Here is a 17898-nt window from a genome sequence, read left to right as displayed (position 1 = left end):
AATGATGTATGTAATGATATACTCTTGTACTTTCAGGTGTATGTAAATGATGTATGTAATGATATACTCTTGTACTTTCAGGTGTATGTAAATGATGTATGTAATGATATACTCTTGTACTTTCAGGTGTATGTAAATGATGTATGTAATGATATACTCTTGTACTTTCAGGTGTATGTAAATGATGTATGTAATGATATACTCTTGTACTTTCAGGTGTATGTAAATGATGTATGTAATGATATACTCTTGTACTTTCAGGTGTATGTAAATGATGTATGTAATGATATACTCTTGTACTTTCAGGTGTATGTAAATAATATATGTAATGATATACTCTTGTACTTTCAGGTGTATGTAAATGAGAAGATAGTTTATCCAGCATTCTCACAAAATGGCATAAACATCATTGACTCTGGTATATTCTTGGTTGTGGAGATACCAGAGCTGGGAGCATACATTTCATTTAATGTATTAAGCTTCACCATCAAGTTGCCGTACAGCAAATTCTTCAGCAATACAGAAGGCCACTGTGGTAAGGATGCCCTTGTCTTGCCATGTCCACTGTTGCTTCTCTGACATTTAGACATAGAGGCCCATTTATCAAGCACCGAATGGAGCTTGAAGGGCCGTGTTTCTGGCGAGTCTTCAGACTTGCCAGAAACAGCAGTTATGAAGCAGCGCTGCTCCATAACCCTGTCCGTCTGCTCTGAGCAGGTGGACAGGAATCGCCACAAATCAACCCGATCGAGTACGATCGGGTTGATTGACACCTCCCTGCTGGCGGCCGATTGGCCGCGAGTCAGCAGGGGGCTGCATTGCAGTGCTGAATACGGAGAGCTTATTGCTCTCCGCATTCAGCGAGGTCTTGCGGACCTGATCCGCACTGTTGGATCAGGTCCGCAAGACCTTTGATAATTCGGCCCCATAGTGCTTTATGAGTGCATAAGAAAATTCTTTCTGCTTGTTCCATGTTAAAAAAAATCTATGAATTTAAAGGGACATGAAACACATTTTTTGTCTTTCAGAATTCAGATAGAACATACAATTTTAAACAATTTTCCAATTTACTTCTATTATCAAATCTGCTTTGTTCCCTTGATATCCTTTGCAGAAGGAGCAGCGCTGCACTACTGATTGCTAGCTGAACACATCTAGTCAGCCAATCACAAGAGACAAATGTGTGCAGGCTCCAATCACCAGCTAGCTCCCTCTAGTGTAGGATATGTACATATTATTTTTCAACAAAGGGATACTAAGAGAACAAAGTACATTTGAAAATAGAAGTGAATTTAAAAATATCTTAAAATGACACGTTCTATCTGAATCATGAAAGTTTAATGTTTACTTTCCTATCCCTTTAATAAATATCATATGATTGTTCATTGTTACTACAGCACATAATAAATCTCATCTCTCTTTATCTAAAGGAAAATGCTCTAACAATCGCCTTGATGATTGCATCTTGCCCAGTGGAGCTTTGGCACCATCGTGTGTTCAAATGGCAGGAAACTGGGGTGCGCCAGGTCAAGATCCATCTTCCTGCAGCCCTATTCCCACCACCACCACTAGATCTACTCTCCGATCATCCACCTACTCCCCTTCATATTACTCCACTCTATTATCCAGTAAAACCAAGACATCTTCATCAAGTCGGCCAGCCAGTCTGCCCCCGATGTCTTCATCAAGTCGTGGAACTAGTCTTCCCCCATCTACACTCCCAAGCACTATTGCATCCACTAGAACCGAGGAGCCCTGCAACCCTCCTGATGTCTGCAAGCTTATTCTGAGCAGGTACATAGAGATGTAGATGGGGCCACACACTCACCCGTCTAGGTTCACTAAAGCATTCACAGAAGCAGATGTCTTGGAGCTCATTTAATAAAAGGGTTGAACTAAGAAGCCCAATTATATTGCTTTTTATCGGTTCCAAAATTCACATTTGTAAACAGATTATTATGTATATAAGATGATATACAAAGTCCAAAGTGAATAGAACGTGCAGTTCATGCAGTACTATTGCGTACTGAATTACTAAATTACATTATGGGACAGAAAGACAAACAATACCTCAATTGCTATAGTTCCAGAATTTGATCATTGCCTAAAAATAACATTTCGTGAAAGGTTAACAACATAATGTGTTTTTAGATGACAACAAATGAGGTTGGAAGTTTGCTGAACATGAAACAAAAATTTAAAAATGGTGCCAAAAGGGGAGGGGAGAATTAGACAAGATTAAGGGCTGGATTACAAGTGGCGCAATAGAAGTAAGCTTTTTGCATGCGTCGGGTTGCGCACAGATTAAAAGTTGAAAGGAAAAAGTTTGTGCAACCCGAAGTAGTGTAAAATAGTTATCTAAACCTGTATACTGTATCAATAGGGATAGATATACATGTATAAGTATATACAGATATATATAGATTATATCAATTGACAATAAACATTACATTATCCTGTAAGTGAGGTGAAGTTAAATATAAAAATATGTACAGTAAATATACAGTAAAACACAAATACTTAAATACATCTGTACACACACACACACACATATATATATATATATATATATATATATATATATATATATATACCGTATGTATATATACAATATAGCCCTTTGCAGTCAAAACCTTGTCATATACCATATATATTTGAACCCTAATAACTTACTTTTTTGTAATATTTAATGAAGTAGCGTTTATGTGAGTGTAACTGTATTTTTCAATGCATTTATGTTGTGTTCAGTGTTCCCTCTAAGGTTAGTTTTGTGAGCGGCTGAGCAGTGAAACAGTTAATTAGAGCAATTAGCAAACACTAAACAATGCAGACTGCAAGGTGTGGTTCCCTTATTAACTGTTTCACTGCTGGGTCGCTCACAAAACTGGCTTTAGAGGGAATACTGGATGCACTACCGTTTACACAAGGGTTTCAGCCGCAAACCCAACGAGCGTAAAATGCAATTGCGCTCTTGCGATCGTGTTTACTTTCAGCTTGTAATATGTGCGCTATTTCTGTCATGTGCGAAAAGCCGATATCGATCCTGCGCAACAGTTAACGCACCACAATCGCCCAAAAAAGATAGACTGGCACAAATGGATGAATCAGGGTTTTGCAATTATTGGCTTCTAAGGCTTCAAACATCCTTGGGTTTAAGAAATGTTCTGCTTTAGCACAGGTAACAATTACATTAAATACATTTGTTTAGCCCTTATTGACATTCATAATGAGAAAATGGAAAACGGCAGCACATGGTGCTCAGAGGTGTTGACTTTTAGAAATCTCACACATTTTGTACTGTTTCTTAAAATGCAGGTACGTATAGCTAGGGAGAGCTTAAAGGGACACTAAACCCAATTTTTTTATTTCATGATTCAGCAATTTTAAGCAACTTTCTAATTTACTCCTATTATCAAATTTTCTTCATTCTCTTGGTATCTTTATTTGAAAAGCAAGAATGTAAGTTTAGATGCCGGCCCATTTTTGGTGAACAACCTGGGTTGTTCTTGCTGATTGGTGGATAAATTCACCCACCAATAAACAAGTGCTGTCCAGAGTTCTGAACCAAAATGTGTCTGTCTCCTTAGCTTAGATGTCTTCTTTTTCAAATAAAGGTAGCAAGAGAATGAGGAAAAAATGATAGGAGTAAATTAGAAAGTTGCTAAAAATTGCTGCTCTATCTGAATCACAAAATAAAAAAAATTGGGTTTAGTATCCCTTTCTTAAAAATTTTCGTTCATGATTTAGATAGAGCATACATTTTTAAACAACTTTCCAATTTACTTATTTTATCTAATTTGCTTCATTCTCTTGGTACCCTTTGTTGAAAATCATATCTAGATAGGCTCGTTAGCTAGCTGCTGATTGGTGGTTGCATATATAAGTTTCTTGGCTTAACAATGTGTTCAGCTAGCTTTCAGTAGTGCATTGCTGCTCCTTCAAGAAAGGATACCAAGAGAATAAAGCAAAATTGATAATAGGAGTAAATGAGAAAAATGTCTGCAATTGTATGCTTAATCTAAATCACGGAAGAAAGATTTTAAGTTTCATGTCCATTTAAAAGAAAATAAACCTTCACTGTATATAGATATAGGACTAAAACCTTGATGTTAAAATATTCCTCTGGTCTGTAACACTGATCATGTTTTCCATTAGCGCCTTTGAGATGTGCCACACAGTGGTGCCTCCAGAGCCGTTCTACCAGGCCTGCGTCAATGATGGCTGCACTAAATCTGAGGGTCCCATCATCTGCTCTAACTTGGAGGCCTATGCCAGACTGTGCGCTATACAAGGCGTCTGTGTAGATTGGAGAAACAGAACTCATGGCGTATGCCGTAAGTCTCACAAATGAACTGCACAAAATACTAATAGATTCTGCCCTGAACCAGCTGAGGTGTCATAAGGTTTCCTACTGATCCTAGGGGATTATATTACTACGCATTTCATTTTTAGAATGTCCACATCCTATATTATAAAAGGCCAGGTATATTTGTCCGATGCAGTCATGCGCAGTAGAGACTGCAGCGCAAGAGAAACATAACTTGCCTTAACCCCGTAATTAAAAGTAGAGACTGTGCGAGGATGGCACTGGTCGTCAAGCAGCGGTGGTGCCGATTGTTGGTGGCGTGGGAGGGTTAGGAGGGAGGCGGGTGGGCGGCAGCGGGTGTGACCTGTACGCTGCAGAAAAAAGAAAATGTTGAGAGCGGCAGGGAGGGGGAAGGAAGGAGAGGGGATCTGAGTGGATGGGGGGGATCGGGAGTTGGACACATTTTGGCCGTGTACATGGGCTTTAAGACTAGTAATAATATAATGTATTAAGATTAAAATAGTTCTGTCTAAACAGTTTATTAATAAACATATATCTAAATTAGAATGGCAGTGTATTTACTTACTTGTCTCTTAATTTTACAGCCAAAAATTGTCCTACAAACCAGGTATATAAGGCATGTGGCCTCCCGGTAGAACCTACCTGTAACTCCAGGTTTGTTATAGAATCTTTTGTTTCTTATGTATCCTCCGAGCATTTGTTCCTCTGATCCCTAATGCCTGATTTGCTCCTTCTCTAGGTACAACAACCAACATGTTGACAATGCACCACAGTACTTTGTGGAAGGATGTTACTGTCCTGAGGGAACCACACGATTCAACACAATTTCTGATCAATGCGTCTCATCTTGCGGTAAGTTTCACCCAACTGTGTATCTTACGCTATATAAGTTGGATGTTTAAGACTCATCACCCATGAGTTTATACCAATATATGTAACATCCATGATTCTATACTCATACTTCTGCAATCAGTGCGCATTTATACGTACAAGAATACAGTGTTGCAGAGCAGTTTTTGTTTTTTAAAGGGACAGTCAAGTCTAAAAAAACCTTTCATGAATCAGATAGGGCATGTCATTTTAAACAACTTCCCAATTTACTTTTATCACCAATTTTGCTTTGTTCTCTTGGTATTCTTAGTTGAAAGCTAAACCTAGGAAAGCTCATATGATGATTTCTAAGCCCTTGAAGGCCGCCTCTTATCACATGCTTTTTATTTGCTTTTCACAACAGGGGAGAGCTAGTTCATGTGAGTTATATAGATAACATTGTGATCACGCTTGTGGCAGATACTGCACTAATTGGCTAAAATGCAAGTCAATAGATAATAAATAAAAAGTCATGTGATCAGGGGGCTGTCAGAAGATGCTTAGATACAAGGTAATCACAGAAGTAAACAGTATATTAATATAACATTGTTGGTTATGCAAAACTGGGGAATGGGTAATAAAGGGATTATCTATCTTTTAAAACAACTAAAATTCTGGTGTTGACTGTCCCTTTAATTTATTTATTTTTTCTTCACTTTCAAATTTACATAACACAATGTAAACCAATAAACAAACACAAAGAACCAAGAACATTCGACCTGTCTTCTAAAATCCTTAAAGGATTATTATTAAGATAGAGAAGACAAGTTTAAAAAAGTTTCTAATTTACTTCTATTATCAAATTTGCTTTGTACTCAAGTTATTCTTTGTTAAAGAGATATGTAGATAGGTAGCGTGCACATGCCGGAAGCAATACATGACAGGAAATAATGCTGCCATCTACTGCTCTTGCTAATGTATAACATTATTATTATTATATAGTGCAGCAGACACGTGCACACTCCTGAGCTTATATCCCTGCTTTTCAACAAAGGATAACATGAAAACGAAGAACATTTGCTAATAGAAATAAATTGGAAAGTTGTTTAAAATTGTTTGTTCTCTCTGAATCATGAAAGAAAACATTGGGGTCTTGTGTCCCTTTAAAGTGAATGCACATTTTTATGAACCAGTGCCCGTTTTTGAATTCATCAAACTTTACATTTCACTGGTTTTGTTAAAATACTTACTTTTTCTTTGTGAAAGCCGCTCCAGCGCTTCCCCCGCCCGTCGCAAGCCTCTTCCTACATCAGAAATGTCAATCCCGGCCTTCCTCCAATCACCGCGTTGCTTTAGGCAATGATTCCCCCGGGGGGGGGGGGGAGCCGTAATTGGGGGAAGCCGTAATTGGAGGATGCCGGAATCGTCATTTGTGGCGTATGAAGAGGCTTGTGACGGGCGGGGCAAGCGCTGGAGGCGGCTTTCACAAAGAAAAGGTATTTTAACAAAACCAGTGAAATGTAAAGTTTGATGAATGAAAGTGCCCCAGTTTTTAATAGGATTTTTAAACACTGGGCACTCATTCCGCAAACAAAACAGATCTACTTTATCTTATTAATATGAATCTTGTCTCATAAATATTATATTTTTAAGCATTTTCATGGATTTTATTTCAATCTGTTAGGTTGCACTGGACCAAATGGAATGCCCAGACAGGTAATGTGAAGCTGACAAAATAAAAATCTCACTATCATCTTCTTACCCATAGCTTTAATATAATATTATAGAGGGATGGAACACAAATAATATGATATTTTCTTTATATTCAAAGTGTTGCAATATAGTATCAAATGACGGAGGCATCAGGCTCTATTCCTTAAAGGGGCATTAATCTGAGGTGGTAATATAAAATGATAAATCATATACAGAAAAATGGTTCTCCAATACACTTTCATTATTTATTTTGTCCTCTTTTCCTCTAATTCCATTCTGAAATTGTGAGCTTTTCAGTTCCTGTTAGAAATGAAGTGCAGAACACTGTTATATTCCTCACAGCCATTGGCTGCACACGCTAGTGACCTATTTATAACTGTCCCTAATTGACCACAGCAGAGAAGGTAACCTAAGTTACAACATGGCAGCTCCCATTGTTTTATAGACACTACAACTTTACACTTATTCTGTCAATATTTAAACTAATGAAACTTTAATAAAATACATCTACATGTTATTCTCTGACTAATCTTTTCTTTGAATGCATCATTCTATCTAGCATTTATTTAGTGTCCCTTTAAAGCTACATCATTATACTTACTGAGTGCACACTATTCTTTACATCACTTCTGTCATCATTATGCATCAATCATTGCTTTGTAATAAAATAATAAACACATTATTCTTTACATCACTTCTGTCATCATTATGCATCAATCATTGCTTTGTAATAAAATAATAAACACATTATTTGGAGTGTTGAAGCACTGGACTATTTGGTCTAAGCCACAATACGATCCTGCCTAGAGTATATCAATGGATAAGCACATATAAGTTTAACCCCCACAATGCTGTCATCTGTATTTATGTAATATGGAAAATATTGCAGAGTGTTAGGTGCATCCTTCTTAAACATGAATGAGTCAAAAAGATGGAAGATAAATCCGCCCCTATTAATGCGAAGCAGCTTGCAAGTCAAGGTTCATGCTCTATCTCTGTGATTGCAGATTGAACAGCACAAGATTAGTAAATGGCTCCCTGACCTCTCCAATTCTGGTGAATCCAGATCACTACATTTACTACTTTGTGTTTCATTTCAGCCTGGAGAAGTTTGGGACAGTAACTGTCAGACCTGTATGTGTGACAACATGACAATGAGTGTGCAGTGCGCAGCTTACTCTTGTGCCTTAACCACCCCTGTACCCTGCACTGAGGAGGGGACACGGCCGGTGTTTGTGCCCAATCCCACCAACCCGTGCTGCCAGGTTTCACAGTGCCGTAAGTGACCTCATTCTTTTCTCTAGTGACAAAGTGATACCTTTATAGAATAAATCCATATGGTCGGTTCGCAGTGTCACTGTTACACTGTTCAGAGTAATAGAAGAGGGTGTGATTGTGTATATCAGTATAAGCCAGAAAAAAATAAGAAAACTGAGTTGTTGCTTCCAGTAAAAGCCAACAGTTTATTAAGTGTGGAACATACAAATTAGTGGTATGCTCCTATGAATCTGACGCGTTTCGCACATGCGCTTCCTCAGAGATGTTTATATCAGTAGCACAGAGTGTTATTCAGTGAACTGATATTATCAATACAATCTCTATAATGCAATATTTATCACATTATTTTAATTTAAAGGGACATTATCCCAATTTTTTTCTTTCATAATTCATATAGAGCATTTCGGTTGTAAAGAACTTTCTAATTTACTTCTATTATCAAATTGTCTTTGCTCTCTTGTTATCTTTTGTTGAAAAGTAGGTATGTAAGCTCTGGAGGATGCATGTGTCTAGAGCGCTATATGGCAGCAGTTTTGCAAGAATGTGATCCATTAGTAAGAGCACTAGATGGCAGCACTATTTCCTGTCGTGTAGTGTTCCACATGGCTACCTAGGTATCTTTTCAACAAAGAATATCATGGGGATTAATCAAATTTGATAAAAGAATTTTAAAAAAAATGTAATTGTATATTCTGTTTAAATCGCAAAGTATTTTTTTTTTTGTTTCATATCCCTTTTTGTTTCATATCCCCAGAAGAAATGTTTTACATTAATGAATGCATAAATGGGAAACCTGTTTCCTTTGTTAAAGGCCTAGGATGCGAAATAAGTTTTAAAAAATGATCAAGGAAATTCCTAAGTACACAAATATATCATCCAATCGCTCTACATGTAAGGGCAGAATAAATTACAACTATTTCTATGATTTAAAAGGACTAATTAGCATAAATGCTAAAAAAAATGGAACAAAATAAACAGGTTCAATAATTTACTAAAACTAGCAGTAAAATAATGTCTGCACAACTCGTACTGAAGTATTACTGCTCATTGGCTGATAGTCAACTCCCTTAGCATCAAGCATGAAAAGAAAAAGAAGATAAATTAAAGTTAACTGTAAATTTGTTTTCCCCTTAATGTGTATCCAATCACGTTATACCAGCTGCAGAGTTTAAAATGTTTGGTTTTATTTTTGTATATGAAATAGCTGTTTCTGCTCATTGAAACCACAACCCAACACAGGGCTAAATTACAAGTTGCGCGCAAGCGAAAAAAGGTTTATCACAGCTCTTTGTGCGTGTCAGAAGTAGCGCGACTATTACGAGTTGAAATTAAAAGCATTCACTCAAGCGCAATGGAATTTAATGTCTGTCGGGATAGCGCACAGACATATATACACATATAAACACATAAATACATATGTATACACATATAGACATATATACTGTATATAAGTGCATTGGAGCCCTTTGCAGTCAAGTAGCTGAAAACATGAAAATTATATTTATGCAATATTCATATATAATAAAGTGTTTAACTGTGTATGTACTGAAAATATTTCACATTCCTATGTTCTTCATATAGGGAATATGTTCTAAGTATTTTTAAACAGATATTCCTATATATATACATATTACAAAACAATCATCAGATATAAATAGAGCTATGTATTTAAGAATGAATAGAACATATTCTGCTATATGAACAACATTGGAATGAAATATTAATATTTTATGTCGGGTTAGCGAACATGGTTAAACGCGATCGGGTTTGCTCAAAGTCTATGAGGGAATATGTTAACATGGTTGCGATATTCGAAGTTTGGGTTTTTGTGCACGTTGTGTTAGCGAGCAAGCAAAAACTTTTTAGTTCCTACTTGTAATATGTGTGCAACCCGACGTGCCCAAAAAGCTTACTTCTAGCAGAGTTAATGCGTGAGAGGGAGCACAAACTACCGCTCCACTCGAAATCTAACCCACAATTGGCTGAGCTTGTAGGGAGAGCAAACCTCGTTATCTTATTTGTCTAATTATTTACCCAAAATCTTCCTCATCTTATATCTCACTGTTTACTCAAAGACTAATACTTAGAGAGAACAATGGAAACCTAAGTTTTTAGTACATCTTTGTCACACCTCCATTAGGAGCATTATTTAATCTAAACCTTCTTGTTTACATAGTTTTTTTAGAGAAATTTTCAGTATAGGTGGGAATACAACCGGCAAACACAGCTATTTTGAATGACAAAATAAAGTAAAGGATTGTTTGTAAACAATCTAATACAGAATTAATAAATAGACTAATTGGATCATTGAGAACACATTAAATAGGGGATAAAAATTACAGTGCACCGTCCCTTTAACATAGCAAACCATAAAAAGTTGTCACATTCATAACACCCTGTTTTAGATTAAGTTTTTATAATAATAGAATGTTTACTCGTGATACATTTCTAAATAGGTAGAATTTAGGGACCTGAGGGGATCTCTGTATCTAAGTGGGAAGACAGAAAATAAATACATTTTTTGTCTGTTACTGTAGGTTGTAACACCAGCCTCTGCTCCAGTGTGAAGAAGACTTGTAAGCCTGGTTATGAAGCTGTGTCTGAGATGCCAGCTGGCACGTGCTGCCCGGTGTACAGATGTGGTGGGTATTTGTTGTAGATGGGAAAGGTCTATATATTAATAAATAAACACACTATACTTAAAATTGTCCCTCAATGTATTTTGTTTTAACATTGATCATTGCTAAATATGGGTATAGTTCCTGCAGATGTGTTAAACACATAGATACAGTATCTCTTGGGAGCCAGAAGCATTAAAGCACCCAAGCAGAACATGCCCAAGACAGATGTACAACCTGACGCTCACCGGACCCCTTTGGGGATGTTAAACACACAGTTAACTATGGTCATTAATTAATCTGCTAATCAATTAGAGCATTAGTATTTCCCTTGACTATAATATGGCAGGTCCCCTATAAGATATTATATGAAATCAGGTAAGTGGTCGTTTAATCCATTTGCAAATACTTTTGCATAAGTGCTCAGGTCTGTATTCAGTTAACTTGTTTGGGCAGCACCATAAAAATGAGATTTGAACATATTAGCAGTGAATAGTGCATCCTCATCTGAAGGATTAGAAAGATTTGGGATTGTAACTGTCTGGGCCTGGACTTTTGCCAGAAGGTACATTTGAGATAGGACAATCTAATCAAGGGGTCATCAATTGTGGACCTCTAAAGCATCATGGGAAATGTAGTTCCAAAACCTCTGGAGGGCCACAATTGATAACCCCTGACCCTTTGCTTCTTCATGTAAAAGTGTATGGACTGTAGCTGATTGTAGATAAGAGTTATCCTAACCTGAGAATGCTCTTTACTCTTGTGTTTAGTGATCATAACTGAAGGCCTCAGACATTCTGACACTATCTGATTGGTGTTAACCTTACACAACTTTAAAGTGAATGTAACGTTGAATGAATCAGTGCCTAGTTTTTAAAAATAATATTTAAAAACAGGGGCTCTTTCAATCATTAAACTTTACATTGCAGCGTTGTTTTAAAATACTTACCTTATTCCTTAGGAGACCCAGACCGGAGATTCTCCTCCCCATTTCCTCTGTACTTATCTCAGCAATGACGAAACCAGCTTCATCCAATCACAGCGTGCACCCCAGAGGGTCCATCATGTGAGACCACGCAACTATTGGAGGAAGCTGGTTTCGTCATTGCTGAGGTACGTACAGCATGAGAAGTGGGCGGGGCATCGTCGGTCCTGGTTTGCTAAGGTAAAAAGGTAAGTATTTAAAAACAATGCTGCAATGTAAAGTTTAATAAATGAAAGTGCCCCTGTTTTTAATAGTATTTTTAAAAACTGGACACTCATTCATTCAACGTTACGTTCACTTTAAGCTAAAGGATATAATGCTATAGTTGTAATTTGTGTGTACCCTCACTGATAATTTACAATTATCACACTTACTATTTAACACATTTACTATTTAACACACAAATGATAATATATTTTTTGGTTGCCCACTCACAATTAGGCCCCACAGCTGACTTTTTTATGTCCTACAAAAACTATGGCGCACATTCTTAGATCTACTTTTTTCCAGTGACCACAAAATCTAATGCAGAGGGCCGCATGTGGCCCTCCCTGGCATATATAATGATTTGCATGTGTTCTCATTTTAGAAATAAGTATTAGCTCATCTCTTAACATTAAGCAAAGCATTTTCAACACTCGTATTGGTAGGACATAGTATGTGATTTTGTTCTGAGTAAGGTTATGTAGAAGATTCTTCTTGTGTTTATTTTATATAACTTGTTGGCTTTATTTTCGTTTGATTAATTCACACTCATGATACATTTGTGTATATATATATCTCTCTGCAGTGCCCAAAGCTGTCTGTGTGCAGAATGGAACCGAGTATCAGGTAATGTCACTGTTATATTGAGTCATCTTATCTGCCAAACCCAAATAATTTTGTACAACTGAAAACCTGTGAAGCAGACTCATTTAGTAAGTATATGCTTAAACATATATCTCTTATTTTGTTTAGCCTGGAGCTGTTATTCCTGGCCAGAAGCCCTGTGAGAGGTGTATGTGCAATGATGCAATGACTAACATGTCCGGCCTACATACAGTTACCTGCAGCCCAATTCCATGTAACAAGCAATGTCCAGAGGTAAGGACTTACTATCAGAGTAATGGGAATGAACCATATTGTGTTTGCATGAACAGCTCTAATAAGGGGTACATAGAAGTTTGTCACATGAGTTTTTCCTTCCAGGGGTCAGAGTATCAATTGCTCCCCAGCCAATGCTGTGGAACCTGTGTACAAACTCACTGCATCATGGATCTACCAGATAATTTTCCATATTCTTCTGCAAACTTTACTTATCCACCAAGAAATTCTACATTCCCACCTGGCTTCTTCCCCTATCAACCTGGAAATTCGACTCTCCCACCAGGCTTCGCCCCCCATCAACCAGGAAATTCAACTCTCCCACCTCGCAGCTTCCCCTATCTACCAGGAAATTTGACTCTCCCACCATGGGTCTTCCCTTATGCACCAGAGCAGTCAGTTTATTTGCTTAAGGTCAGTACAACAACTGTAGTAAAAGTTCATGTGAAAACATCCGATTTGAAAAAAGAACTGGTTGACTGGTGATAATAATGATTAGAGAACAGGGAATGGTCAATGTCTTGTTAAACACCTGACAAACATTATGTTGTTCCAAACATATGAAACGTTTGTTAGTTAAAATGTTACGTTTTATTTATGAGAAAAAGACGATTTGGTTAATTCCGAGAGCGAGCGCTGAAAAAGCGATTTGAGTCCCACTGGGAGAAAGGCGCTATATAAATACTAGTTATTATTATTATAAAAAAAACACATGGATAGTGATATTTAATTTCATTCTACAGAAAACTAATTGGTGGAGTAAATATTTAGGAGGAAAGTCAGTCTACCACCAAAATAGAAATTCCTCCTTTGTATTAGAGAATGTTTGTTAAAGGGAAAGTAACACCTTATGATCACAAGTCATTTCTGTTGTGTTGCTATAGAATAACGCATCAGCCAAGTCTTAAAGGGATATGAAACTCAACATTTTGTCGTCCATGATTCAGATCGAGCATGTGATTTTCAACAAAATTTCTAATTTACTTCTATTATCAGTTTCTCTTCGTTCTCTTGGTATCTTTAGTTGAAAAGCAGGAACTTAGGAGACGGCTCATTTGTGAAGCACTATATGGCAGCAGTTTTGCAAGAGCACTAGAGGGCAGCACTATTTCCTGCCATGTAGTGTTCCAGATGCCTACCTAGGTATCTCTTCAGCACAGAATATCATAGAATCAAAGCAAATTTGATAATAGACGTAAATTGGAAACTTTTTTTAATTGGTATTCTCTGTCTGAATCACAAAATATTTTTTTTTGGGTTTCATGTCCCTTTAACATTTATAAATCAAATTAACATCATTTTTACTGCAATTATTTTTCAATAGAGAACTTTACTCACCATTTGGAGGAGCCAGTCTGGGCTTTAGTCTACAGAGAGCAAGGCTAGTCCCTGTCATAGAGTTAGTATAAAGCAAATAGTTTTGCAGATCTGATAAAGCCAATTATAGACAGATATGTAGCAGAGTTAGCCTTGATACGTCAACTGGTCCATTTAAAGTTCTGAGAATTAGAAATTGCTCAGTTTTAAGAGCTTAAATTACATGAAAAATGGGCAAAATGAATAATGAAAATGCATTGCAAAGTTGTTTATGTAAAATGTAGTGGTTAGCGCATGAAACATAGGCACAACCACGGATCTCACATGAAGGTTTTATACTCTTAGAGAAGTTGCACATAATGTGAGACAGAGGCATGGAAGAAGCAATTTATCTCATTATCTACATTATAACGTCTAACGTGCACTTTTCCTCCTTAGCCTGGAAAAGTTTGGTCCCATCCTGGAGACAACTGCACTCAGTATGAGTGTGTGACGCAGAAGAGCAAGTTAATTACTGTTGTCACCAAGAAGACCTGTCCACTGATCAACCTAGAAGAATGTGTCCCAGTGAGTATTTGGCTTATTACACCAATTTACCCATAGAGACAAATTGTTATATTACAACTGCATAACTTTAGTCCTGGGAGCCGAAATACCATCTTGCAATGCGTCTGATCAAGGCCTTTATCTTCACTAAATGATATGAACATCAGCTTATTAACAGCAACGTTTTAATGAACTTGATGTCACTCACAGCTGTGTATGTAAAGCACAGGGTTGTATGATTAATTATTGGGGTATTTTAATTCTGATTTCAAATTATTTCTCTTCTTCTGAGAAACTATGTTTATTTTTATTTTACTTAATGGGACACTAAACCCACATTTGTTCTTTCATGATTGAGATAGATCAGCAATTTTAAGGAACCTTCTAATTTACTTCTATTATCATTTTTTCTTTGTTCTCTTGCTATCATTATTTGAAAAAGCAGGAATAGAAGGTTAGGAGCCGGCCCATTTTTGGTGCAGCACCTGTGTAGCACTTGCGGATTGGTGGTACATTTAGCCACCAATCAGCAAGTGCTACCCATATGCTGAATCAAAAATGGGCCGGCTCTTATGCTTACATACCTGCTTTTTCAAATAAAGATAGCAAAAGAACGAAGAAAAAATGATAATAGGAGTAAATTAGAAAGTTGATTAAAATTGCTGCTCTATCTGAATCATTAAAGGGACAGTCTAGTCCAAAACAAACTTTAATTATTCAGATAGGGCATGTAATTTTAAACAATTTTCAAATTTACATCTATCACCAATTTTGCTTTGTTCTCTTGGTATTCTTAGTTGAACGCTAATCCTAGGAGGTTCATATGCTAATTTCTAAGCCCTTGAAGGCTGCCTCTCATCTCAGGGCATTTTGGCAATTTTTCACTACTAGAGGGTGTTAGTTCACGTGTTTCATATAGATAACACTGTGCTCACGCACGTGGAGTTCCTATGAGCCAGCACTGATTGGCTAAAATGCAAGTCTGTCAAAAGAACTAAAATAAGGGGGCAGTTTGCTGAGGCTTAGATACAAGATAATTACAGAGGTAAAAAGTATATTAATATAACTGTGTTGGTTATGCAAAATTGGGGAATGGGTAATAAAGGGATTATCTATCTTTAAAAACAATAAATATTCTGGTGTAGACTGTCCCTTTAAAGAAAAAAATATTTGGGTTTAGTATCCCTTTAATTTTTAAAATTTTGTTCTCTGGCCTTGTATGTAAAGTATTAATCAATAGTTGCCCCTAATATCAAATATTTAGAAACCCTTAATCTAGCTACCATAAAATATGGGTAAACTCCCCGCTTTGTAAAAACAGATCCGCTTCCCACTTCAAAAGTCAATTTACTGTGAGCTAACGGTTTGAATTGCTGTCCAATCAGCGCTCTAGCTATAATAAAAGTGCCTTAAGGGGAGAGCACTGATTGGACAACAATTCAAACCGTTAGCTCACAGAAAAACTGACTTTTGAAGTGGGTGGTGGAGCTCGGGGGAAATAAATTTCATATCTATATTAAAAAGAAAGATATAGCACATCTTCATTACAGCTGATGAATTAAACTCCATCTAAAATATCACTAACATTCCAGATCTGTTTTTATAAAGCGTAGCGTTTCCCATCACTTTAACTGGGTAACTGTTTAATGTGAAGAGTGGCCAAGTAGATGTCTAGCTTGTAAGATCATAGGCCTAGATTTAGAGTTTGGCGGTAGCCGTCAAAACCAGCGTTAGAGGCTCCTAACGCTGGTTTTTACCGCCCGCTGGTATTTGGAGTCAGTCAGGAAAGGGTCTAACGCTCACTTTGCAGCCGCGACTTTTCCATACCGCAGATCCCCTTACGTCAATTGCGTATCCTATCTTTTCAATGGGATCTTTCTAACGCCGGTATTTAGAGTCTTGGCTGAAGTGAGCGTTAGAACTCTAACGACAAAACTCCAGCCGCAGAAAAAAGTCAGTAGTTAAGAGCTTTCTGGGCTAACGCCGGTTTATAAAGCTCTTAACTACTGTGCTCTAAAGTACACTAACACCCATAAACTACCTATGTACCCCTAAACCGAGGCCCCCCCACATCGCCGCCACTCTATTAAAAATTTTTAACCCCTAATCTGCCGCTCCGTACACCGCCACCACCTACGTTATCCCTATGTACCCCTAATCTGCTGCCCCTAATACCGCCGACACCTACATAATATTTAATAACCCATAATCTGCCGCCCCCAACGTCGCTGCCACCTACCTACACTTATTAACCCCTAATCTGCCGACCGGACCGCCCCGCTACTATAATAAATGTATTAACCCCTAATCCGCCTCACTCCCGCCTCAATAACCCTATAATAAATAGTATTAACCCCTAATCTGCCCTCCCTAACATCGCCGACACCTAACTTCAAGCATTAACCCCTAATCTGCCGACCGGAGCTCACCGCTACTCTAATAAATTTTTTAACCCCTAAAGCAAATTCTAACCCTAACCCTAACACCCCCCAAGTTAAATATAATTTTTATCTAACGAAATAAATTAACTCTTCTTAAATAAATTATTCCTATTTAAAGCTAAATACTTACCTGTAAAATAAACCCTAATATAGCTACAATATAAATAATAATTATATTGTAGCTATTTTAGGATTAATATTTATTTTACAGGCAACTTTGTATTTATTTTAACCAGGTACAATAGCTATTAAATAGTTAATAACTATTTAATAGTTACCTAGTTCAAATAATTACAAAATTACCTGTAAAATAAATCCTAACCTAAGTTACAATTAAACCTAAGATGGCGTCCCTCGAATTTCCGATTGGCTGATAGGATTTTTTGGAGCCTAACGCAGCCCTTCTGTGAACTCTAAATACCAGCAGTATTAAAAAGGTGCGGGGGGAAAAAAGCATGCGTAGCTAACGCACCCCTTTGGCCGCAGAACTCTAAATCCAGCCGATAGTGTCTTAAGTATATGTAACACAGTGTTTTCCTTAATGGATATGAAAGAGAAGAAATAAAACATAATAATATGCTGTGTTTAAAAGATGAAATAAAAACAGATTTAGATTTATGTTGAAACTAGAAGTAAACATGTTTGTGCACATATTCTATATTATTGCTGATTAGCACATAGGGATACGTCTATCATCTCTCATTGGATAAGGGCAGGTTTTCACATGCTGGAGATGTCCTACATACAAATACTAGACAATCTGTAGGTGGGCACGATTGT

General features: G+C 37.1%; 1 protein-coding gene across 1 annotated transcript in view; it reads left to right on the top strand.

Moving 5' to 3' along the window:
* The window catches only part of LOC128636206 (mucin-2-like), a 91945-nt gene that overhangs the window by 68576 nt on the left and 5471 nt on the right, over positions 1-17898 (top strand). Inside the window, exons 45-57 of the mRNA XM_053689251.1 lie at positions 352-535; positions 1431-1794; positions 4156-4334; positions 4912-4981; positions 5067-5179; positions 6822-6853; positions 7951-8128; positions 10666-10770; positions 12522-12562; positions 12689-12814; positions 12920-13000; positions 13211-13228; positions 14570-14698. Coding sequence (XP_053545226.1) covers positions 352-535; positions 1431-1794; positions 4156-4334; positions 4912-4981; positions 5067-5179; positions 6822-6853; positions 7951-8128; positions 10666-10770; positions 12522-12562; positions 12689-12814; positions 12920-13000; positions 13211-13228; positions 14570-14698 — 1620 coding nt within the window. The remainder of the gene's footprint in view (positions 1-351; positions 536-1430; positions 1795-4155; positions 4335-4911; positions 4982-5066; positions 5180-6821; positions 6854-7950; positions 8129-10665; positions 10771-12521; positions 12563-12688; positions 12815-12919; positions 13001-13210; positions 13229-14569; positions 14699-17898) is intronic.

Source organism: Bombina bombina, chromosome 7 (genome assembly GCF_027579735.1).
Source record: "Bombina bombina isolate aBomBom1 chromosome 7, aBomBom1.pri, whole genome shotgun sequence".
Taxonomy (NCBI): domain Eukaryota; kingdom Metazoa; phylum Chordata; class Amphibia; order Anura; family Bombinatoridae; genus Bombina; species Bombina bombina.
This window is presented reverse-complemented; position numbering and strand designations above follow the sequence as displayed.